This window comes from Mytilus trossulus, chromosome 2, assembly GCF_036588685.1.
Source record: "Mytilus trossulus isolate FHL-02 chromosome 2, PNRI_Mtr1.1.1.hap1, whole genome shotgun sequence".
Taxonomy (NCBI): Eukaryota; Metazoa; Mollusca; class Bivalvia; order Mytilida; family Mytilidae; genus Mytilus; species Mytilus trossulus.
This window is the reverse complement of record NC_086374.1, coordinates 15,141,117-15,168,014: the sequence shown is the minus strand read 5'-3', so window position 1 is coordinate 15,168,014 and position 26,898 is coordinate 15,141,117. Positions and strand designations below refer to the sequence as shown.

The following is a 26,898-nucleotide window of genomic DNA, read 5'->3' as shown; positions in this document are numbered from 1 at the left end:
GATAGAGAAAGCTTTGTTTAAAAACTTTAGGTATTGATGAAAGAATTCACGAAATTATACCCCGCCACTTCTATGGTCCATGTTTTGGAAAAAAAATAAACCACCAGAAAAACAAAATTAAAGGTGCCCAGGGGCATCATTTAATAACGAATATGAGGAAGTTTTATTAATATAAGGTAATGTTTTTGAAAGTTGCGTATAGTAAACGGGTACCACCCAATAATATGGAACGCCACGACTGCCTTATGTTAATAATCAGCATTATACGCAGTGTTCACAGCATTATATGAAGTGATCACAGCATTATATGTAGTGCTCACAACATTATATGAAGTGACCACAGCATTATATGCAGTGCTCACAGCATTATATGCAGTGTTCACAACATTATATGAAGTGCTCACAACATTATATTAAGTGCTCACAACATTATATTAAGTGCTCACAACATTATATTAAGTGTTCACAACATCATACGTTTTTTGTTGTATGATGAGATTGATGTATGATGAGATTTATGAATGATGAGATCATTCGGTAAACTTCGTTTTTTAGCGGAAATTACCGAATCCATAATTGGTAAATTACGGTAAATTAATGCCCAGCAAACAAATTTAAACAGTTATTATCATACATGTATGTGATCATTAAGGCAGTATACAATATTTAAAACGGATTGAAATAAGTAAATTAAGAAGTATGATCAATTTAACCCAAGTTTATTCCACACCAGGGCATTTTAAACTTATTTTGAGGATTAGTTTCACCATATTTACAACTTAATATGTATATATATTTACTAGAACACATCCGTGATATCGCGGGTCTGTGACTGAATTAAAGAATATAACAATGCGTAAGCCTTATTTTAGTATTGGTATTGTCATCTGATAAAGTCATGCCGATTATAAGATGAAGTTTTCTCTGCTTTTAACATCTTTCTGTTTGAACCCGTCGACCTGGAACTTGTCAATTTAATATTGGTATTATTAATTTTGTTTGGAAAACAAAAGTCTCTGGAAAGGAGTATTTTTTAATCAACAGTTTTGTCCTTTATGAGTTATGAATAAAATTGAATCTTTGATTCGCTGTTTTACGTCTAACAAATTGAAAACTGTACATGCTGTACCTATACGCCTTATTTTAAGTCCAGATTTTTATTATTCGTATTATCATCTTAGAAAGTCATACTGATTAAAGTACTACAATCGGGAACAATGTGACAATGATTGAATTAAGTAGTTTCAACCCTGTGATTATGACCCGTGTATATAGCAAAATCTTAAATACAGCGTTTCGTGGTACTCCTGTCAGATGCGGAACGTACAGATAATGTAATAGTTAACAGGTGATTATATTATTGGTATCGATTCGACCCGGAACTTCTTAATTATTGGCAATATTAATTATGTGGAAAACAAAAGGGTCTGGAGTGATGTTATTTTTCATCAACAGCATGGTACTATATTAGTTATATACTCTCAGATCAGTACTTATAGTGTCTTTTTATTGTTGGGATATACAAGTACCCGCCCACATGCACGTTCACTCTATTTTCTTGTTAGATCATATGTATTTATATTTGTAGACCCTTTGTACCCATCTAATGAGTTAATATAAAAAAGAAGATGTGGTATGATTGTCAATGAGAAAACTATCCACAAAATACCAAAATGACACAAACATTAACAACTATAGGCCACTGTACGGTCTTCAACAATGAGCAAAGCCCATACCGCATAGTCAGCTATAAAAGGCCCCGATACGACCATGTAAAACAATTCAAACGAGAAAACTAACAAGCCTTTTACGACTGATTTTCATAGTTCGTTCTTATGTTGTTCTGTTACGCCACTGTCCCAGGTTAGAGGGAGGATACCAACATCCCGCTAACATGTTAAAGCCCGCCACATTTTGCATATATGTGGCCGTCCCAAGTCAGGAGGAGCCTTTATTTCAGTGGTTGTCGTTTGTTAATTAATGTGTTATATACATGTTAGTTTTTCGATCGTTTGTTTGTACATAAATTAGGAATATTTTTCGTTTATCATTTCGGGGCCTTCAATAGCTGACTATCCGGTATGGGCTTTCCTCATTGTTGAAGGTCGTACTGTGGCCGTTTAGCTGTTTAAAATTTCTGTGATGTCATTTTGTCTCTTGTGGAATGTTGTTTCATTGGCAAGCATACCACTTTTATATATATACATGTATGTACCGTGCAAACTGACGAACAAACGTAGTAAATGTTTTATTCATCCCCACAAACTCAATTTTCATAAGAGATGATAACTTTAAATGAAAATGTTAAACAGGGTCTTGAAAGGGTAAATTTTTCTATGAAAGTTTAAATTTCTATATAAGACTGCTGATCATATTTAAAAGACAATCTTAGTACTTGCCGTGCTAAAAAGCTTTTAAAAAAAAATGGAATAATTGATGTAAAGTTATGTTTAACACCTACAGTGAAATGCTTTAAACTGAATTTTCCATATCTGTTAGATACTTATTCATGTAAAAATGCCAAATTCTGAAAATCGATACCAAAAATGACTCTATCATGACATATATAAGCTAGCGTAATATGGCACCTATGTGTTATAGAAAGCTGACTGTTTTATTTAAAAGGTAATTAAGCTTTTTAAAACTGAGTACGGACTATAAAGTGGCACCTTGCTAAATTTCTTCAGAAGGAAATGAACTCGAGAGTATATCATACAAATTTTCCTACGATATTTCATTAAATAAACTTTTTATTATTTAACTTACATTTTGCCATTCGTATTTCTTACGACGAACAGAACTACTTCAATCATTCACCTCTCAGTTTCATCTTTTCCTTACTTATTTCAATCAGTTTTAAATATTGTATGCTACCTTATGATAACATGATTTTAATAACTTTTTAAATATGTTTGCTGGGCATTACCGTAATTTACCAATTATGGATTCGGTAATTTCCGCTATAAAACGAAGTTTACCGAATGATCTCATCATTCATAAATCTCATCATACATCAATCTCATCATACAACAAAAAACGTATAATGTTGTGAACACTTAATATAATGTTGTGAGCACTTAATATAATGTTGTGAGCACTTAATATAATGTTGTGAGCACTTAATATAATGTTGTGAGCACTTCAAATAATGTTGTGAACACTGCATATAATGCTGTGAGCACTGCATATAATGCTGTGATCACTTCATATAATGTTATGAGCACTACATATAATGCTGTGATCACTTCATATAATGCTGTGAACACTGCGTATAATGCTGATTATTAACATAAGGCAGTCGTGGCGTTCCATACAATAAGGTAGTGGAAAAGTCCATATCATGGAAATAGAAAACTGATGAATTTTCGAAAAATCAAAATAAGAGGTGCACAATTGAATTAAATGATAATGAATCTGAAAAAGATTCATTAAGTTATGACAAGTGTCTGAAGGAAGTTGTGGATATAAAATAGGTACGCCCAATATAAGGTTATGACAAAGTCCGTATTTTAGATATAGAAACATCAGAAATATTTTTACCAAAATTCGAAATAGAAGGTCCATAATACATTAATTGATTAAAAATGGAGCAATTTAACAATTGGTTTTGGAGGTCACGGTTCGAAAGACCTGATGGGTGCCCCCATATAATGCAATATTCAAGTCCGTATTTTATTATAGAAACCCCATAAAAGATTTTTAATAAAACTCGAAATACATTCCTTTTTTTTTATATAAATAAGGCCGTTAATTTTCTCGTTTGAATTGTTTTACATTGTCATTTCGGGGCCTTTTATCGCTGACTTTGTGGTATTTGTTTTGCTCATTGTTGAAGGCTACACGGTGACCTATATTTGTTAGTGTCTGTGTCATTTTGATCTCTTGTGGACGGTTGTCTCATTGGCAATCATACCACATCTTCTTTTTTATATTATCATTTATGATACGGAATCGGAGAAAAAATAATTAATAGTTATACCAGTGACGGATTCAAAAAAAATTGGGATCCGGCGGTTTGAAACTCTTTTTTAACTTTCAATGCATTTGTATGGGAACATATATTGGGAATCCTCTTTTCTCCTGAATTGGCCCCCCTCTCCATTTAAAAATGTCTGGAAACCCCAATGTATATTAAGTGGTTTATGAGGAGATGCGCTAACAAAACCGGCGAAACATGTTGTACCGGTCCAACGGACGAACGGAAAGACGGACTTCATTATCACTATAAACCACCGATTTACAAAGTGGTGTACAATTGAGTGTGAAAGAGACAGATCTACATCCAAAACAAAGTGAAGGAACTGTGATCAATTATATGCTACAGTACGGCCTCGAATGTTTGTAAATACATGCATTTTTATATAACAATTAAATCTGTGTGCATTTGTACAATTTTAAGTATAACCGAGGACATTTCTGAAATAAAATTAACGGTACCAATTTTCTCGCACCAGATGCGCATTTCTACAATACATGCTATTCAGTGATGCTCGTGGCCAAAATATTTGAAATCCAAATCTAATTATATAAAGGATGAAGAGCTATAATCCAAAAGGTCCAAAAAGTATAGCCAAATCCGTGAAAGGAATCAGAGCTTTGCATGAGGGAGATATAAATTCCTTAATTTATAATAATTTCTAATATTTTGTAACAGCAAATTTTAATAACAAAAACAATCCGTATTTTCATGCCAGTACCAAAGTACTGGCTACTGGGGTGATGATACCCTCGGGGACTAATAGTCTACAGAAACTTACATAAACAAACAAACCTTCCTCTTATTTCAGCAACATTCAAACATCCTTATACTTAATGTAGTAAGTCGAGTACACCCTCTCAAGCTAAACATGTTTGATAAGTTTTCAGGATGTGATTTTTTTAACATATATTTGTGTTATTTAGAAAAATGTCATCTTCTAATGTATCGTAAATAACTTTGAAATCACCACTAGAATACAGTGAAATAAAGACTGATCATACAGTTTCAAAATATACAAGCGGGACTGATCGTACAGTGAGAAATTCAAACAAGTGTAATTTTCTTATTTCTGGCTTCATAGATCTGGCTGAAACTTTTACCACCACTTAAAATATACTTTATTTAGTAAAGAAAGTCTGGTTTTTACGTTAATTTGTACAGTAAGGGTGCAAAAAGATTGTTTTTAGGTTCACCGACTGATTTTCCTTAGTGATGCACTTGAAAATCTCTTGATTAAGGCAAAGATACGAATAATGAATGTGCTAAAAATAATTATAAACCATTTGTGAATATCGATGTCAGCTGAATTAATCATCAAGCAATGTACAGATGAACATCTTACCGTTTAATATAGCATATCCAACAAATTTAAAATGTGATCCAAAAAGATCTCGCTTCGAAAATCGCGACTTCCGGATAGCGTACAGAATAGTATCTACACTGTGGTAGGATGATATATGATAAGCTCTGATGTATATCTCATAAAAACGTTAATTCAAAAATGGTATCCAACTGGGTTAAATAAGTTATGGAAAAACAATCAAAATATGTTTTTGTTATATATAAATTAATCTTTATTCACAAATGCATATGTATACTCCGAGGGGTTGATGGTGTTTATACAAAACAAATAACACAATTGCAAAAATCATAAAACAACTTGTGTTACATACATATTACAAAAAAAAAAGGTTTTAAATGTCAGACGTAAACTTTCTTTGTGTGTTTTTATTTTATATTTTAATCCTACAGAACTTTATAATGACATCTGGTTGAAATATAATATAAAAGTAAGATTTTGTTATCAAGTCAACATGCCTGGTTTGAGGCTATTTGAAATTGTTTGAAAACCTTAATTTGTTGCACTTTAAGTTTTTATTGGGTAAATTAGAAGTATCAAATGATTAATAAATATCTTATAAGTTAAGTAAGCACGACCACGATTACAATTGTTATTGTCCATGCAATTTCCATAACCAAGAAGCATAACTCCTATTGTTTATACAATTACCATTACCAAGAAGCATAACTCCTATTGTTCATACAATTACCATTACCAAGAAGCAGAACTCCTGTAAAAAAAGTTTACTGCAATCTTCAAAAGCCTTGCTGACAGAAGCTTTTGATTTGAGTATCATACAAATACCAAGAGAAATGTAAGTGCAAGAGTGTTCACAATGCAATGTTCAGTATAAATTATACCTCCCAGAACTATGACTGATAAGCGCTGATTTTCGAACTAACCCAGACATTGCTGATTTAAAGTTTTGATGTACATTTCATAACAATCCTACAAGAAATGAATGTGTGAAAGCAATTCAATTTTCTTTTATGATTTATAAATCCAAAGAGAAACACTTTTTGATTGGCACTGATTTACAAGCTTGTCTGAGACACTGATTTACAAGCTTGTCTGAGACATCGCTGATAGAAACCGAGAATAAAAATTTCGTAAATACCTGGCAGGAATTGTACACTTGAGAGCACTAACTATGCAGTGTTCTGTAAATTTGAATTTCAAAGGGTCATTACTTGTGTAAAATAAATTGATCAGCGCTGATTTTCTAACTTGTCCAAGTCATCACTGATAAAAACCAAGCTTCAATATCCATTTCATAACAATTCTACACTAAAAGGAGGCTTGAGAGCAGTTACAATGCAATTTTCCGTAGAATTTTCATTATCAAAAGACTCCTGTTTTCAAACCTTTCCCGGGCCAGGCATCACTTATAATTAAACTTCGATAGATCTTTCAAAATAATCCTTTTGAAATGTAGGCATAAAAGCGCTTTGAGGGCCCATTTTCATATAATTTTTATTCCCATGTGCACAACTCGTCGACAAATAGTTGTAAAACACTGATTTTCGAACTTGTCTGAGAAATTGCTAATGTATTTTTTTTAATCTAGCAACAATTGAGCACACCAGACCGCATACAAAATGGGACAGACGAACGAATTGATGGGCGGACGAATGAACAGACGCCCGATATTTCTACATCCCCGAAACGTGTTTAACGGGGGAATAAGTAGGTTTATTTGATGCATACTTAGCACCTGCATACGGGGTATATATTTCCCAATTGATGCGATATTCCCGTGCTTGCATTTCCTATCACGATTTTCTTGATAGAGGGTTACTGCTCACAAGGAAGTTATTTAACCAAGAGTTCCAAATGGTAAAGTTGAAATCATCGCTTCGTAAATTACGCCATCACGATTTGGTTAACCGTTATGGAATAACCGTTTCACAAATGATATCGGATATGTTCCTTACGTCGTAACTACAATCCCCTTCCCTTTCATGAATGTGACCTACCGAATTAGACTATTTACCGGATTTGTAATCACATAAGCAACACGACGGGTGCCACATATGGAGCAGGATCTGCTTACCCTTCCGGAGCACCTGAGATCACCCCTAGTTTTTTGTGGGGTTCGTGTTGTTTATTCTTTAGTTTTCTATGTTGTGTCATGTGTACTATTGTATTTCTGTTTGTCGTTTTCATTTTAAGCCATGGCGTTGTCAGTTTCTTTTAGATCATGAGTTTGACTGTCCCTTTGGTATCTTTCGTCCCTCTTTTAATTTCTGTCGACATTAAAATTTTGCCAGTGATATCACAGAATGGTTTGATTACATTATATATTAATGGAAACCTCTTAATCACTTGAATTAATTGTCGACACTGTAATCATTCTTGTTTCTGTTAGTTCGATTATATACTAAAACGGAAATTGATAGACTTAAGTATAAGTTCAGAACCCGGAAGGGGGTGACTAGACTGGTATGGGATAGAAAATTGAAGTACAGATATTGACAAATCATATTAGTAAAAAAAATGTACTTTACTTATTCTTAGTTTACCCACCCAAGAGACAATCAAAAGTTTTATGCATATCGAATCACTGCATGCCATCCATGCCGATCCACTGCCATAAAAAAGATATACAGAAAATACCAGAAAAGTAATAATGATCGTTTCAAGCTTTAATAGCAGCCATTGCTTGGGTCAGATGTGAAAATAATACCTCTTATTAATGAACCTATAAATATTGGATTTTATGATAGGAAATGCCGCTGATCGAGAAAAGAGCTTCAAATTAAACTAGGGAAATACAGAAACTACGTGTCAGTTTAGTTGCAACAAAACACAAATATTCCACCCAATCTGTGAAAAGGAACCTCATTAGTAGAAAAGTGGAGAAATTAAAGGGTAAAGAAGCAATTTCCTCGCTATTTATGACCAATTGTAACCATGTTAATTCGTTTTTGTCGCTGAAATGCAATTTCTTGGAAAATAGAAGCAAATTATAACAAAACGATGTGCACAGACCAAAAAGAAGATTTTATTAGGAAATAATGATATTTGATATATTTATAGAATTTCGTTTTTTTCCTGCAGAATTGATTGAATATTGATGTCGTAGACAAGTTGTTTTGAAAAACTGAAATGCAATGAACAAACTAATTCAGTTGTACTCGTGTAAATTAGAAGCATTTCCAATGTATGTGTTGCATTCGCATATTGTATATAAAATCGCATACTTTACTCATTGTAATCGATTTGAGCTGCAGTTTATTTTCAAAAATAAACTTTGCTGTTACTTGTTTTGACATTTTATGTACATATGTACGTGTATCTTATCTTTACAAGACTCCTTTTGAAACGTATACCTGATGATCTAATGCCTTCTCTTGTGTTGGCTTTTGTAGTCAAAACCTCGTCCTTTGAAAATTTGAGATAGCAATCTTAATGGAAAACAAACTAATAAAACCAAAGTAAGCTACTTCCAGAACATTTTCAAACATTGATTTTTCACATTTTAAATTTTCAGCAAGAATGTTAACAAGTATGTCAAGACTGTTAGAGGTTCAAATATCTTAGTCAGTTCGAACTTAATGGATTGTTACAAATAATATACGTTTTTTGGTTGTAGCCAATTCATAAACACGCGAATGTAGGTTTATTGTTTCAATAAAGAGTTACTATCAAACACTTTTGCAGTTTTATAGTCTAAAGAGGTTCGATATATTGTTCTGATTGTTAAATATACGTCACTATAAATTCCAATTGGTTTTTTTTTCATAAAGTCTTATCCAAAACAGAAATATCCTTAGTAATATCCAAACAATTAAGATGCATGGTCATTTTTCTAAATAAAAATTATCAGCTTAAAATTTGTCCATATTTTTATGGTATATAAAGGCAACAATAGTATACCGCTGTTTGAAAGTCATTAATCGATTGAGAGAAATATATCCGGGTTACAAACTAAAACCGAGGGAAACACATCAACTATAAAAGGAAAACAACGAAACAAAAGAAACACAAAAGTGCAAAAAAAAATTAAAAAAAAATAAACCGACAATACAACACACTCAGAAACGAGATACATTTCAATGCTACGTTACGTAATGTTTAGCTACTGACAATGCGGGTACCGTAAGAATGCAACCCTACGTATTATAAATCAACATATAGTCGTCAGCCCATATCTACGGTAAGTGGAGAACATTTCAAGTATTAGTTAATATTGATTTTCATGAGTTGTTAGCGGAATGAACAAGTTGTCAGTAGCTACGAGTACTCACAGATCTGTACTTAGTGTCTTAATTTGTTGGGATGTACAAGTACCCGACCACGTCCACTCTTTTTTTGTTGTTAGAGATGAATTTCTATTTGTATCCAGCCTTTTCAACTGGCTTTTATAGTTCGTTCTTAGTTTTACAGTAACATCACTGTACCAGTTTAGGGGGAAGGTTGGGGTCCCGCAAACATGCATCAATCTGTATGTATGTGCTTGTCCCAAGTCAGGAACCTTTGATTCGGTGGTTGTCGTTTGTTGCTGTGTTACATATTTGTTTTTCGTTTATTTATTTTGTACATAAGGCCGTTAGTTTTCTCATGTGAATTCTTTAACCTTTGTCATTCAGAAACTTTTATAGCTGAATTTGAGGTATGGGCGATGCTTATTGTTGGAGGCCGTACGGTGACCTATGGTTGTAATGTCTTTGTTATTTAGTCTCTTGTAAAGACTTGTATTATTAACAATCACATCTTCTTTTCTGCATTACAAGGAATTCTGAAATTATACGACTTTACGGATACTTTTCTAATAAAACATATCTGGATTGCTGTTAGAAATTTGTAGTTGAACCGCTTTACCCCAGCTGCTCATTTTAGGTTTTGAGAACTTTTTACCATCAGAATGACCAGCTGCTTATTTTAGGTTTTGAAAACTTTTTACCATCAGAATGACCAGCTGCTCAGTTTAGGTTCTAAAATTTTTTTTTACCATCAGAATGACCAGCTGCTCATTTTAGGTTTTGTAAACTTTTTACCATCAGAATGACTATTAACTTGCTGAACTTAAAATGGTTGTATTATCAAAATACATGTTCATATACTTTATCTTTGTGTATCGATTGCAATCTTCAATGTCATCTCGCCAGTCAATATAAAAAGAGAAAAGTGTCAATTGGAACATAGCTCAAGTGGAAGCAGTCAGGTTTCAACAAATTGCATTCAATATTTCTTACAAGTGTCATAAGCAGAGATGACACATTTCAGTCTTTATGCTGTCCATTCTTACAATAGGACAAGATTTTTCCATTAATGCAAAAGGTGATGACAAGAAAATTGTTTGTTCTGATATTTCAAGCAAATATCACAAACAGTTTTAAACATGACAGAATACTATGTTATACTAACGCAATTGAATAGAAATTTAAGTATATAGAAGATAATTAAGTTTCTTCGCTAACATCTGACAAATTAATTGTTACACATGGTATGATTGTCACAGTCGGAGATGTTTATAGGGTTTATAGCTTTCTTAAAATGCAATAAATCGAAATATTGGAAGAAAAATATCAAAGTTGGATTACATTACTGAGATTTAAATTACATAAATGTCTATAATAACCGACGATTTTATTAGAATTTGTCATTTTTAAAGCCCAATCATATAAAGAAAACTTCCTTTAAAACATCACCAAAAAAGTATTAACCTTACATAATCTACAGAATATGGATCGATCTCTCTTTATACCTGCGCCACACATAGGCGTATAGACCGGCGTGCATCAAACGTACAGAGAAAGTTGAAAAGTCGTTTATACGTTAGTTGCACGCCAGAAGAACGCTGAGCAATCGTTAAACGCACGGTGCACAAGTTTAAAGTACGTCAAAATACAAAGGTATATGCTTGTTGAATGATACAACTCGAGGAAATATTTATGCAGCATAAAAATTTAACCAGCTCAAGCGTGTGTCTAGCATATACCTATACGCTACACGCACGTTATACATACGCTACAAGCCCGTTTAACGCGCTACAGATAAGTTTGAGACACGTTTAGGGCACGTTGTATACGCTTCGAGATCGTTCGACTTTAATTAAAACGTATGCGGGTGTGTTTGTAACAAACAATCAATAATAAATCGTCAGAGACACGACCGGAATACGCTCAAGAAACTTTTCCCCTTCGTATCATACATTACATCTACGTTAGACAAACGCCATGCATACACAACTACAAGTTTCTTGAACGCCCAATAAACACTGAAGTACGCTTCTCGTACGCCTAATACACGCAAAAAAAAACTCGTTGTGCACACGTTACAGATGTGATTGACAGGTTGAATGCATCCAAAATTACTAGCGTATTGGCAGCATACGTGATTTTGTAACACGCCCGGCGTACGTCGGAGCTATACGCTGATGTGTGACGCCGGTATTAAATGCAGTGCTCTAGTGGTATATCTTATCACTGTCTTATACGCTTTATAATCGAGGTCCAAATTGACAGGGGTCACACAGGGTGTGTTTAACGAAATAAGTGTAAAGAACCAGCGGTTATTTTGAAACTCAAATATTTTATTTCAGAGCAAATCTGTATTTTCAAAACGTCCAATACAATCTTTTGGTGATATATGGGCCGATAATACCCAAAATTTTAAATCGTGCAATGAAACATACCAATAACTAACAGATGTATGTTCTTCGGTATACTCGCGAATCAAAAGTTCCATACCACAAACGATCTTGCAGAATTTGAAGGGGAAAAAACGCTGTCAGTAAATGCACTGACACCCCTTAGTGTCAAACAAAATATATAATGAAAACAGACTGCATATAATGCATATATGTCAAACGGAAAATGTCACTTATGTGATGAAAATAATAATATTGAAACTGTTGATTTTATCAATGTAACAATGTTAAACCATTTATAGAGTCAGTCGTCATTGTAACTTAATATATAACGATGCACTCGTTGAAAAAGATATTCTTTGAGGAACCTGAACAGATAATTCTAGTAATACAATTGTTAACGCAATAATACTTTATTCTAAATGGACTATTTGAAGAAAAAAACCCGTAATAATGCAAATTCGATTAAATTAAACTAAATATGCAGTCTATACAGGCTTTTCTGAAAATGCACACGAAAAACGAATTTAAACTTCTCGTGTTGCAATCCGATATATTGTATATATGTATGCAGAGCAAAAGTTGAAATCTTTATCGAAAAAAATATCAGAAGATATACTTAGTTCTACTGCTCTAAAATAAGGCGATGTTTAATTCCATATGTCGGATGATCGTATTGTATCTTAGGGTTAACTTGGTGAAAAATAATAATTAATTTTTACAGAAAGAAATTTATATTTTTATTTGTATCGATATTTGAATCTATGTCTGTGCATAAATATTTATTATTTATAGGAGTTATCATGCTTCAGACTATTTTACTACTTTCTTATTCAACACATGTGCTTTATCTTTTTGTTATCTTTAAGAATATTACAGAATAATTTCAAATTTTGTCAATCACATCAATAATTTCCGACTCCAATTATAACTCTCATTTGAATCAATTTACATGTTAGATCAACACACGGAGTCAGCGAACCGGAAATAGGATAATGATTAAACAAATGTATTGGTTATTTAATAAAAATATTAATATAATTTAATCCCCTGGTATTGTTATTCTGTCAAAAAACAGGGATCATAAAGTGTGCGACCTGCGCTACTTAGGTATTTATATCTCAGGAAATGCTTGGAAAAAGTTATGTGTTACCGTTAAAAAAGTAAAAAAAACTTACAACAACAAAAAAACAACCAAACAAACAAACAAGCATAACAGTGAACACAGTATTGTTTTTGTACGACGATTTACTCATACAATGTGCCAACCCACGTTGAGAGAGTTAAAAATGTTTGTTAACGCTAAACCATAACATCAACTTTGGCGTTGGTGTAACAGCACAAAATAAGATAAACCTATAAATACCTTTGTATCATCAGATCGAAACAAAGCAGCAAAAATAACACAGATAAAATAAACCCACAAAAGATACACATTAACTTTCATAGAGTATTATAACTTTCATAGAGTATTATAACTTTCATAGAGTATTATAACTAGAATGACAGAAAAAACTATCATAGTTTATGAAAAAAAGAATCAAATTTGATTTTGCTCTAAAAGTTTGAAAAGTAACAAAAGAAAATATATACCCTTGTGTTTGCTTTTAAGGGTTTCAATGATCAATTCTGCAATGTGTTCTTTGAATAGAAGGCAACCATTATCTATAGTCCTGGCGTCCTACTCTAATTGGAGTATCAATTTTAATGTATTTTTTTTCTATCTGAAGATCACTTCAGCTCTTTTTAGTTTTAATAACATTTTATAATACAAGACATTTCGTATTCATCACTTTTTCGTTCTAAGAAGCTAGTAGAACTGAAAGTAAGTCTGAGAAAACTAAGGAACTATCACAAACTGTAAGAAGATTTATATCATTTACTGCATAATAATATATATTACTGGTCATTTTTTCGTATTATCTATAGCTTAGTTGAAATAAGCCAGTGACATTAATAGCACATAGGAAATACACTCTCCTGTACTACAAATTTTATTTCCGATTATAGCATGTTATTACGCTCTTTATTTTTTCTTCCACGCAATTTCTAAATAACAAAGATGGGGAACTAAGATGAATAATGGATAGAGAATAGCAAAACTAGTGGTATTATATATTGGTTCAGAGGAAATTTGACACAATGAGGACACTATCTAGTTCTTTATTAGTAATAAAGTAATATTCTTAAAATATAATTATAAAGAAAGAATAATAAAAAAAAAAGAGAAACGTATCGGCGGTTACTCATATTTTTTTTATTCTTTTCTTTTATAATTTTTCTAGACTAAACGACAACATAAAAAAGATTTAGCGTGTCATTCGCTATGTTATGTTTCGCTTTCATTCTATTAAACACGCCTGGCAAATTAGACTGATCGCCTGTTTTATTCAGATTAAAACAATATACGGATTATAGACAATGCTTTGGTACATTTCGGTGCGAGTCAGTATAGGAAAACTGCATGACATTCCTAGTCAATTAAGATTGGAACTGCGGGTTTGTACTCATCCCAGTGTTGCTTGGCTAGTGATTACAGTACTGAGTAACTACTTAGACCCCCCCCTCCGCCACCTAGACCCCTAATAGTGTCTCATAATTGATTTATATTCAGTTACATACACCTGCATGCAGTGTGACATTTAGTTTTATTTTATTTTTCATGATTCCGTAAATATATTATATTAAGTCCTCTAGACAATTAGCTACGCAACTACCTCGTGTTCAGTTGAGCTTCGAGGGTTCAGACTTTAAACTGAGGTCAATAATTTGGTTTTATTCAGGCTAAAATTTATTCAGAGCTTTTAAAAGTTACTATTGGTCTTGAGAGTACGTAATACTGGTTTCACTCAAAACCATATACTATAGGTACAGAAATCTCGTATTTGTATTTAACTTCTAGTAGTTTTTTTTTTTTTTTTAAGCTTTCATACGTTATTTATATTATCGGATTTCCATGATGTTTTGAGTGATTAAGATTTTTTAATAAACATCACGTGTTGGGAACAAGCAATATTAAGTAATCATGTTAGCGAATCGAAATTTTCCAAATGTAAGCCAAAAAAACAACCCCAAAAAAACCGTAATACTGGTAGTTTTCCTTTAGCAAAACACAACAACCTTCGTTTTTTAATATAATTTTAAGTACAACTGAATGCAATACTTTTTCAGATACGTGTAGACCTTGTAGCATTAATTCTGACGTTTCTGATACGATGGAAGCATCATCTGCATAGGTAAATCTACAAATTTTCACAATTTGATCTCAAGGCTTTGCAAGTCTCAGGAACATTATTGTTTAAGAATTGAATGCTTCTTTTTGTAAATTTATTGGGTGGTAAAAGCGTTGACCGAAGTACAATTTGTATGAAGCGCGGAAGCGCTTCATTCTCAAAATGTACGCACGGTCAACGCTTTTACAACCCTATAAAGTTTCAAAAAGAAGTATTCAATACTTATAATTACATTTTTTTTTAGCTAAAATCATGAAAACACGATTTTTATCCAGTTTTATTTAATTCACCTGTGCACTTTTTTGTGGGACCTCGTGTCATCATGCATGATAAATGTTATTGTCTGATGCAATTGTTTACGGAATAACATGTTAGCCAATCAGAATAACGTATTATAATGAAACTTACATCTAATGTAATTATAAAGATATAATCGTTAAAGTGTTAGCAGAAAGGTGAACTATTTCACACCTGTTGAATTTCTACAGTCAAAGGGTGGCGAAAGGGTGTTTCTGTCTTTGATACATGCTCTGATATCGCAATGATAAATGAGATAGATGAAATTAAGACGTATAGAATTTCAAATTCAACACTGCCGTATTTAAAAAACGGCATGCCTGAATCACGCATTTTGTTTGTTTTGTTATTCATTTGTTATATTTTCGTGATACAATAATCGTATCTTAAAACCATGTTAAATCAATTTAGACCCAACAGACATGATGAAATTAGAAATACTGATGGTTTTGGAATTGATGAAATAGATTCATGACCTCAAATCTTAATATTTTGAACATTATTTCATTTGGCGTGTTTTTTTAAAATAAAAGAATTCTACAAGTTTCATGTATCATCTATTATACATGTGTAACCTATATCAAATGAAATGAACAAATTCTCTTAAAACATATCGGAGAACTTCAACCATTGAATGCAATGTAAACAGACCTTCTGTTTGCACCTTAAATTAAACGACCGACCTGATTCAATTTGGCCTCCACATCTCATTGATCGTTTCTAATAGATACATTAGTTTGGCGTTTAATTTTGTAAAATGATTACAATGTACGCCTAAAAAAAGAAATCTTAAGTAAATGTAATCTGCAATCTATCTCTACAATGTTGCCTTAAGTAAAGTAATATTTCTCTGAAATTAATCATTTCTTCTGTTGAAAAGTAGATTTTGGATAACTGCATATTTTTGATTAGGGCAATATCATTTCAGTAATATTGATATTTAATCACTAGTTATTATTCCACTACATCTAACATTTGCAAAGTATTAATAAATTGTTTCAAACTGTGTTTACCATTTATTTCAATTTAATTGGCATAGATTATCTTCACAGTTATATTAAATCGTAATGATATCTTATCTGCTTTTTTTCCGAAAAAAAAGGATGCATATTAAAATAAAATTATAAAATATTACTCGTCAAGTGTGATAAACAATGTAAAATATCCCCCAGAGTATTAAAACACGAAAGGCAGTTTAACACTAGAATATTCATTGAAAAGTTGTAAATGGTGAAAATTTCTAGTTGGCATAAATTAAAAGGTGATAGCGATACGTCTGAAAGCTTGATTTCATACTTTAGAACAAGTGGCCTCGGTGGCCGGGTGGTCTAAGTAGTTACTACGGTAATCTTAATTGACAAGGATTGACACTTTTGCTATCGGAGGTATATAGGTGGTTTACTCCGGGCACTCAGGCTCCTCCACCAATAAAACTGGCGCCACAAAATAGAACAAACGCGATGATAAAAAGTGGCGTTAAAATAAAAAAATAAAATAAAAATCATACTTTAAAAATATATTATTTCATTATGTATCACTTAGTCTTCTTCAGACCAGCAGTAAAACTCTTGCCAATATGTTGGACTCGTTTGGCTGCACATGTTTGAGATGTATAAATACGGTGCCACGTCCATATATTACAGTCGTAGTCTAAATTTCCCGCAATTAATACCGGTCGATCATATTGCAGAACCTACCTATAAATTAATTTATTCTCGTCCTAAACATTTATTAAATACTTGCCACTGGACAAAAACCAAACAACAATCAATTCAGAAATTTAAAAATTGTAAAGTATTGAAAAGAAACATTGAAACAAAATACACAAGTACGCATCTAAGCATCATTTGAACTATATAGTCTTCATGTATGCAGTTAAATGTTTTCAAACAGAAAACGAAAAAAAAGTATAACATAAACGTAAAATATTAATGTCCGTGTCGACAACGTTCGATTGTAGAATGCATCAGGTACACCCTTTAATCATATGAAGTAGCATTCGAGTGTTTTAAATCATTCCAGTAACCATGTATATCGATTATTGTTAAAGAAAGCAGCTGCACCATTTCCGTCACTTTGAAATATAAAACCAAAGTTACACATACAGTTTCTTTTATTTTCAATTTCTTTTCCAACGCTAATAAAGTCAAATGTTTTGAAAGTTTTAACAACATTGAACAAATCTCTAAGGAAAGTCTGTAAGTGTTTGAAAACTGCGCTGTTATAATAAACCTACAAAACAGACCAACATTCATCTCTTTTATATCGTATTTGATTGTTCCAAAATTAATCCAAAAAAAAAAAGTCAATTTTAAAAAATTAATAAAAAAAAGTCAATGTTCAAAAAATCAATCAAAGTCATGGTAATGTTCATGTACATGTGCATGTGCACTTGCACGAGGTCGATTTCTATCCGATTCTTGATAGTTGATTTACTATGTAACTTCGATGGACTTGAATAAATCCTTGAATTATGATTTATTTTTCGGGATTATCAAATGCAAATTGGGTTGACTATTGATTAAAATAATCTTTCACATTGATTAATGAAGGGTCGCGTTATGCCCCTTTATTGTGCAAAAAAAGAAAAGAAAACATATGGTATATAACCTCTCGGTTTTAAGTATCCGAATAACTGTTCTACAATCTTTCACTATTGTAATAACGACATTTCAGCTTTAGGCAAGAACTTATATCTTTATTTATAGTTTGTCAATTTTACAAATGAAACGATTTGCTTACTCCAGTAATCTGCATTTATATTTCAGAGTGTTCCATGCGAGTGCTTACAATTAGTTTCTAAGGTAATGTATTTGAATTGACTCTTCAAACCTTCAGAGTAAAAGATCTGTGCAGGTTATTGGGTTTTCTTATAAGCCTGAGACGATAAAGAAATGCTAAAATCTTACGTAATATGCCAACTCCATTGGATTATACAAGTTACGTCATTCATTGCATCTTTTTACAAACAGAAAATGTCCCATATTTACATATGTATTTACAAAATACAACTTATTGACCTTCATTTAATCTAACCATAGAGTAACAAACGACCTTCATTCAATCTTACCATAGAGTAATATACGAGTATGGAAATTAGATGTCAAATGAAGAGAAAGCCAATTACTTTTTCGTTAAGCAACGTACCGAATTACCGAATTAATTTTGCCCTTCCATATACTAATTACAATTCTCCAATTACATTTACATTTATAAACAAAATACGACTCTTTTAGTCAAACAACTTGGGTAAATATATACACAGTAAAAGGGAAACAAATCTAATGTGTTCTTAAAGTTAAACGAGTTAAATCCATATAGGTACCAGTCTTGTATTACAACTCCAATTTCAAAACATGGAGGGAAACAAAATAGTGCATTTTTTTCTGATTTTTTTTCTGAACTCAATTGTTTCTGTTTGATTATAGGTTTATGCTGAATTGAAACATATATATAGACTTTAAAAAAAATCTTGCATCTTTTGGGGATATCAATCCAGGAAAGTGGAAGGATATCATGTTTACTGGAAGTGGTGCGGCCTAGTAAAAATAGCAAACAGAAAGTAGAAAAAAAATGTTTTGACTTCAGGATTGCGTAACTTTTTATTCTTCGTGGCAAGACACCCTTTTTTTCGATTAAATCACAATTTCACATTAGTGCATACATGATATGAACATGAAATTTTTTTCTATGTAGCATTTTTTATTTTTTTATTTTCAAAGATCAGCTGTTTAGCATGTAAGCCTATGGAGCAGTCAATTACAAGACTGCAACCTATAGTGATATACTATATTGTAAATTATTTTGATTATGCTTTCGATCACCGGTGTTTCGATGCACTTATTGTGTTAAGCCAACTATAGGTATTAATACATTGGACATTATGTCGGTTAAAAGCTCATTAGAGCTTATGCTTGTCTATGTTTATATACCATGCCGACTCTAAATAAAGCTTATTTATTATATAACGAATCTCGATATGTTGTTTTTCAATTTACAGGTCTTATGTAGACGAAACACGCGTCTGGCGTATTTATCCTGATAACTGTTATGTTAACCAAGATTCAATTAGCATGGGGCGTTTGACTTCCTGGGGACAGCGTTCCGGTGTACAACACCACCCTAATGTCCTATTACTGTTACTGTTACTGTTATATTCAAGGTTTTTTTAGTCGTATTAAATGCTACATCTATGACTTCGTGTGCTCGTTTTTCCAAAATGCATTGAAAACAAACGTATGTGTTGATTTAACTCGTTATTTCAAGGTTTCAACATAAAATTGAATCATAAGAATTGATTGCTTCTTTTTGTCAGTTTGTAGGACTGTAAAAACGCGCTTTATGCATAATGTAGTTCAATTAACGTTTTTACGAATTAAATAAGAAGAGATTTTCATGATTAATTTTGATAATCGCTAATGTACATGTATTTGTATGCCTCTTATTTTTAAATATTTTTTTTTTAGTATATATATATTTAATGTTTTAAGCGGTGTGAAATTTGTTTCGAATTTGTAAATAATCGTCTCTTATAATTCTATATGAACACGGTGGGTATGGTTGTCCTGCGAGAGAACGTACTGTGCTGGTGATTCGGTCCTGACGGGTGCTGGTGGGTCCTGATTCTGTGCTGGTGGGTTTGTTTACATTGTATCAGAACGGCAATTAAACGACTGTTTTGTTGCTTAATGTTTCTCTGATGCGTCATAAGTACCATGCAAAGTATATTACAACAATATTATATTGCAAAAGTCGTGCAAGTTCGTTAAACGGAATTGTCCTGACGCTGTGCTGGTGAAAATAAAAACGGTCCTGGTTCTGTGCCTTTATATTTTAGTTAAAAGTGGCATATATTCAAGATCATTGATGCTGTACTGTTATTGACTAATTAACTTTTGTCTGCTTTCTTGGAATTGACATTGTTGTGAATTTGGTTACTGTTATTATGAGAGAAAAAAATACCCCTATTTTTTATATTTTTAAAAATTAACTGTAATCTTATTTATTGGCCTGTTAATGGAACCCTTTGATACTGCAATAGTATTAAAACAGCACAGACAATGAAAAGTAGAGATATAATTTTGTACATATATCAAGAACTTCTTGCAAAGCATTATTTTTTATAGTTCATTATTGTATTTAGATTAGTAGGAAAATGAAATCACATTTTTTGTAGAAAATTCACAGACCTTTGTACAGAGATTTTTGTTATGTTTAGCATGGGATCAACACAAGGGTACATTGTCCTTAAAAATCTATTTAAAAGTATTTGAAACTATCGTTTGCTTTGTTAATTGTGCCTTCAAAATTCTGTTCAGCAAGCAGGATAACCAAAGATATTTCCTTTATCTACACACTCATTGAAATCGGCTTTAATATTGCAAAAGTTCAAGCAATAAGGGCAAAACTAATACCGAGTGAAAAAAATCAAAATGTCTATCTACCTTGCACATTTCAGAAAATTCAGATCAGATAACAAAACTGGGTCCAGCATCATTCATAAGCAATTTAAGTTTTTGACCCTCACAGTTTCCATTCACCACAAATATTCTCTTTACAACGAATCATTTTAAATACAAAATACTTTTCGACTTTTTTCGAACAAATTGAAACATAAAATGAATTATATAGTATAGTGAAATTTAAATTGTATTCAATTCATTGGTTACACCTTTTACTAGGTTAACAATCCTGTCAAGTATGAGCTGGGTAAAATATTTCAGAAAAGAAGATGGAAATGTGAAAGTTTCCGTGCGTCAGGTGCAACAGTATACGAACAGCTAACATGTATCGTCAGGGTGGAAGCTAAAAAGTGCACGAAAATTTGATTTAAAACCTTCATTCGTTCCAACAAAGTTATTGAGTTTTTTTGAGGATTTAACCATCTACATTTGTACGACAACAAGATTTATATTTTTTAGAATTTACAGCTCTTCTATAAATATATGCAAAGCGAACCATTGATTAAATTGCTTGCTATGATTGTACTAGATAATAATGCAAAGAAGCGTTTAAGTCTTCCGCCAAAAAATACTATCAATTTCTTTTTGTCCTATGTAAACTTCCGTACCATTTCCTTCCATTCATGATCATTAAATTGAACTGTAAAATATTTATTGGTACCTTCTTAATTCCTTTATAAGTCTTATGTTAACATTATTATGACAATATAAAGTAACTGTTGTGAGCACAAGATTCACTGCACACTTTTAAAGTTCTGCTTCATCAAACATTAGAATGTGAACTTAAGTTTTGAGACTTTTTTAATCGACATGATTGGGATTTTTGTATATGAGAATATGGCTTATCTATTAGTTGAAAATGCGGCTTTGAACTAGCTTTCAGTACCTGCGAGCATTCGTTGTTCAATAATGTGTGTCTTTGTGTTATTATTTTATGTGATAAATTGTTGTGTTGGTTCACCACTGTAACAATGAAGGAGGAAATGAGGAGGGTTTGTTGGGTGGAAGTGGCCATGGGAGGGGTATGCGGAGCGCTAACAAACATGTCTATGCGGCATGGGCTTTGGTCATTGTTGAAGCATCCATGTATAAGGGGCATTTAATCTTAATAAAACTATTCTCATTTTAGATACTATATATTGTTATCTGATATTGGACGAAAGATGTTGCCCTTTTATGTAATTATGTAATACAAGTTGAGATAATTTGAAAACACATATTAAACAGCCAAATGGATGCACAAGAGCTAAAATAGGAGTCATAGATCCTATTGACAACAATTATTTGCCCAATTTTATTGATTTTGTAACATTTGTTTCAAATATGACCAACTTCTTATCCAAAATCACCAGCACCGTATCAGGACCCACCAGCACAGTATCAGGACATGAATAAATTGAGAAAATGCTAAATTTGAATAAATTGCAATGTTTTTTCACAAAATAGTTTTGTCGTGTGGATTGCGGTATAGAAAGCGGACTCTATGAGCATTTTTATTTTATTTTTTCAGTTCGAGATTTTCTGAAAATGAGCAGTTTTGTGTTACGCTTATTAAAACAGTTAAGAGGGTCAACTTTTTAATGGTTTACATATGAATCCATAAGAAACAAATTTGAAAAATCTCAACTGTTTTCTTCCATTTTGTATGAGTGAAAACGTAAAAAATCATCATTTTCGTCTTTGTTTACATTTTTTCATTGATCACCAGCACCCGTCAGGACCGAATCACCAGCACAGTACGTTCTCTCGCAGGACAACCATACCCACCGTGATGAATGGCTTTTACATATGTGTAATTTGTTTTAATCAATGGGTTATGTATTGCTTTGTAAAAGGTGAGACGTTAATAAAATATTGTATTGTATTATATTATCTGAAATACAGCAATGGTAACTCTTTGAAATTTTGTTAGACACCCAAGAGAGAAACTTATTATTTTTATAATGACTTAATTTGTTTGTATTCAGAGAACGTAGACTTAAAACTAGATTCATTTATAAATGTTAATATGGAATGGGTTTATGTGTTATATACCGGAATGATATAAGCAGTTTTATGTGTTATACTGGAATGAACTCAGCAGTTTCATGTCTTCATTATCGTAAATCGCTTACACGTGCACAAACTTGTTTTAGTTTTATTTGTGATATATTTATATACATTAAAACTGTAATTAAAAGAACATATCTTCATCATATAGTTTATTACTTGATTATCTTCCATTTACCGACAAGTGACTAATCTCAAGGCATAAATTGCTTCAAAAAAAATTATTCTATTTATCCAGGTCAAAATCTTTATCAGACTCAACTATGAAGAAGATATGTCAGTATCTGAGGCAATCAAATTGATTGTTTTATCAGATGAAAATATATTCTTGAATTAATGACCATTCAACATGTATATTCATTCGTTATACCTAATCATTGAATGTGTGCATTTCTATTCATTGTAAAAGTGGGAAGTTTACATTTCGAAGTTAGCATACAAAAGTATAGTAGAGAAGAAAACCCTTAAATGGTGTCTTAATATGTTAACATAAACATGGAAACCAACTATCTTTTTCGCCTCAAGTTTTCGTAGAATTTAATTCATCTTGGTCCATTCTTTCGTCAAATTTAACTTGACTTATCGGCCTTTAACCAGTAAAAGCAAATTAATGCCAAGAAAAATTAAATCCTTGAAAATAACTATATTTGCGGAGACCTCTTATATTTCGACATCACAGGGTCAAAAGTGGCAGGCTAAAGAATGAAACATAATCACAAAAGCATGAATTAAATGTAAATCTATAAAAAAAAAATATCGTGAAGTATCACAACAATAATTTAAAAAAAAAATATAAATCGTAAAGCTAATTTTCCGAGGACTTCGACTTTTTTTTCGCATAAACTCCGTCGGAGTGATCCCAAGTCGAGGTGCAATCAATACAAGCTAAATATGTGCGAACATCATCCATCAGGCGATTATATAGTCATCATCAGTGATATGACAAAATAAAATGCCCCTTGAGCGAAGATGACCTGTGAATTAGTAAGGTTGATATGTTTTACCCCAGAATTGAAGAGAATTGAGATGTATCAATATCTTTTTTATCTTTATTTCTACATAGATTATGACATAATAGTAAGACATGTAAGACATAAGACATTTTAAAAGACATAAAACATTGCGAATTGATGAACAGCGAAACAAACTTGATTTATCTCCCTTTCTACTGAGAAGGACTTTCCAATATTTAGATACAGATACCTTTGTACCACTATACAAGACACTCGTTAGAACACATTTAGAGTTTGCAAGCTCAGTATGGCATCCATTTAAAATAAAATATATTGAAATGATTGAAAATGTGCAGCGCCGGGCAACTAAACAACTACCAGGATTAAAGAATTTAACATACTCAGAAAGACTGCAAAAATTAAAACAACCATCTCTAAATTTTAGACGAGTCCGAGGTGACATAGTTGAATTACATAAAATACTGAACGGAAAATATGATAAATAGGCGGAACAATTTGTTAAATTATGGAAGGATATATGACAACACGAGCAGGGGTACACGGCAACAGTCTGAAACTATTTCCGAAGAGAGCAAGAACAGAATTAAGGAGGAATGCCTTTGCTCTACGAATAGTGAGAACATGGTATACACTACCCGAAATTATAGTGACATCACCAACCACAAATACATTTAAGAATAGACTAGATAAATACTGGAAGAACCAAACAATGATGTACGAAGACTATAAATCAACAATCACCGGAAGTGGAGAAGATTTAGATAAAAAGACTGATGAAAAAGAACTTTAGTTCCTGTATCAGTAAAAGAACCTAAATAAACCCAAGTACGTAATATAAAACGTAACTATGCATGTGCGTAAAAATTCCGAAGTTTCCAGTATCTACATTTTTATCTATTGTACCTTTTCCTAATGATAATTCAAAGATCTTGACATTTTCGCAGCCGTTGCAGCATTACTATGTGAAATCTATAATCAGGAGAGTTGTCCCTTAGGGAGTCAGAAGTTTTCTCCATTTATATTATATAAATGAAGCGTATACAGATGAATAAAATTCGAGAAAATCAGTAGAGAGTTTCTACTTAAAGGATTTATTTTATTTTCGTATTTTACATTTATTTCTAGATTTAGAGATGGTTCAGGATTAAACAGTACCATATAATCTAGTTTGGTAATATTGGTCAAACTTTAATATGCATAGTTTTTACTTACACACTACGGTTAGTGATGACAACTTTATATTTCTATATCAAGGAAAAAATCAAATGTTGGGTTCGATAGCTCTCTAGCACCACAAACAGTCTATATACAATGTAAAGGTCAATAAAGTAATCTTCAACTAAAAGGCAGGTATCTTCATATTGTGGTTGATTCACTATTAATATGAGTGAATAAATTAAGCAGAAGGGGACTTATAAACAATGTGTTACGTGTACGTGCACAAAGTGTTAGGGTACATATAGGGTATATGTAAGTATATGAGTTTAGACCAAAACGGCCCTTCATAGTAACGCCACCGTCAATTAAAGTTGCACGTATGTTTTTTTTTAAATGGATTAAGGTAGATCATCGGTATATATTACTTTTGATAAAATTTTCATATACTTTGCCAAAATGATCGATGCTTTTTTCAAAGCTATAATAAAAGTACGGGTCACCGTGCTATTTTAAAAGCTATGCATAGTTCAAAATTGCCACAATTTGACTAGATTGCTGTTAAAATGATCATAGAGCATGGCATAAAAGAATACAGAAATTTTACAAACGATGCCTAGTCATACGATAAAGAGTGGGTATAAGTATTCCTCGGCATCGACGGTAGTGACAAACTAAAGGGATTTGGGCTAAATATCTCTGGAAATATTTTCATGAATGTCAAACTTCATTTTTAAACAAATAACCTTTACCTAAGACGTTGATTACCAAACAGAATATTCCAAAATGCAATGTACAATGCCACTGAACTGACCTTCTCTTCATTAACATCGATCGAATAACAATCTTGCTCAATAATGTATAGGCCGAGTTCACTTGAAACTCTAGAGGCCACTTTAGAGTTTCAAGAGTATCACATGAACGCACTCGAGTAGCTATTGCGAACAAATCTAGTAACTCTAGGGTGAGACCCTGACTTAGCAAAAAAAGGAGAAAATCTGATTGATTTAACTTCATTTAATGGTTTCTCGAGTTTAACCCTGACTCAGTGACGGTTGGAACCTGGGTAAGACAGTTTAACTCGAGAGATTCGAGTAAACTCGGATTGTTGAAACCCGAATTAGTAAAGTTAACTCTAAAGTTTCAAGTGAACTCGGCCTGTTGTTATGGTATGGTTCCTATATGACATAAAAATCTCAGCGTACTCACCAACATATGTCTCATGGTATTGTTGTTGACGCTGGAGACATGCCAACTTGTATGGTGCTCTTCCCTCGAACTCCATCATCATGTGTTCGTAGTCCATACCGGCTCATTCAGATGGAATCTGCATTATAAAATAATACTACGTAAAATATGGTACATGCATAATTAAGTTATGTTTGAGTATATTGAGTTTACTTGTAAAACAAACGCTCGCATATGTAATCCAAAGCTACGAGCAAACTGGGTTTTGTTCGCAAATTTAATGGAATGCGCGTAAACCAAAGCACTGATTTAGACTTTGTTCTATATCTCTGTATAGTATCCGTGAAAGTCAGAAACAAAATGTGTAAGTCATTTTTGCTATGTCATCTCATAAAACATAAAGTAAATTATAGCAAATTGAATGACAATTATTTATTGTATAGTCAGTATGTTAAACGTATTTTGCTTGAAATAAGGGTATGTATATCATTTTAAATTTAAAGTAAACTAACGGCTATATCAATTTAAAAATTTCAGTATTACTAGTATATACTTTTCCGATGGCAGAAATGTATTTGCTGCGGTCATCCTAGAAAGAAATAAGTGACCACTGCTATCATATGC

The 26,898-nt window shown here is 32.3% G+C and overlaps 1 protein-coding gene across 5 annotated transcripts in view; it reads right to left on the bottom strand.

The window, feature by feature from the left end:
* Positions 1-26,898, bottom strand: part of LOC134706573 (corticotropin-releasing factor receptor 2-like) — a 117,505-nt gene that overhangs the window by 54,849 nt on the left and 35,758 nt on the right. For all 5 annotated transcript variants that reach the window (XM_063565618.1, XM_063565620.1, XM_063565622.1 and 2 more), the window contains exon 2: positions 26,296-26,413. In XM_063565618.1, the coding sequence (XP_063421688.1) occupies positions 26,296-26,392 (97 nt within the window). In that variant the 5' untranslated portion in view covers positions 26,393-26,413. The remainder of the gene's footprint in view (positions 1-26,295; positions 26,414-26,898) is intronic.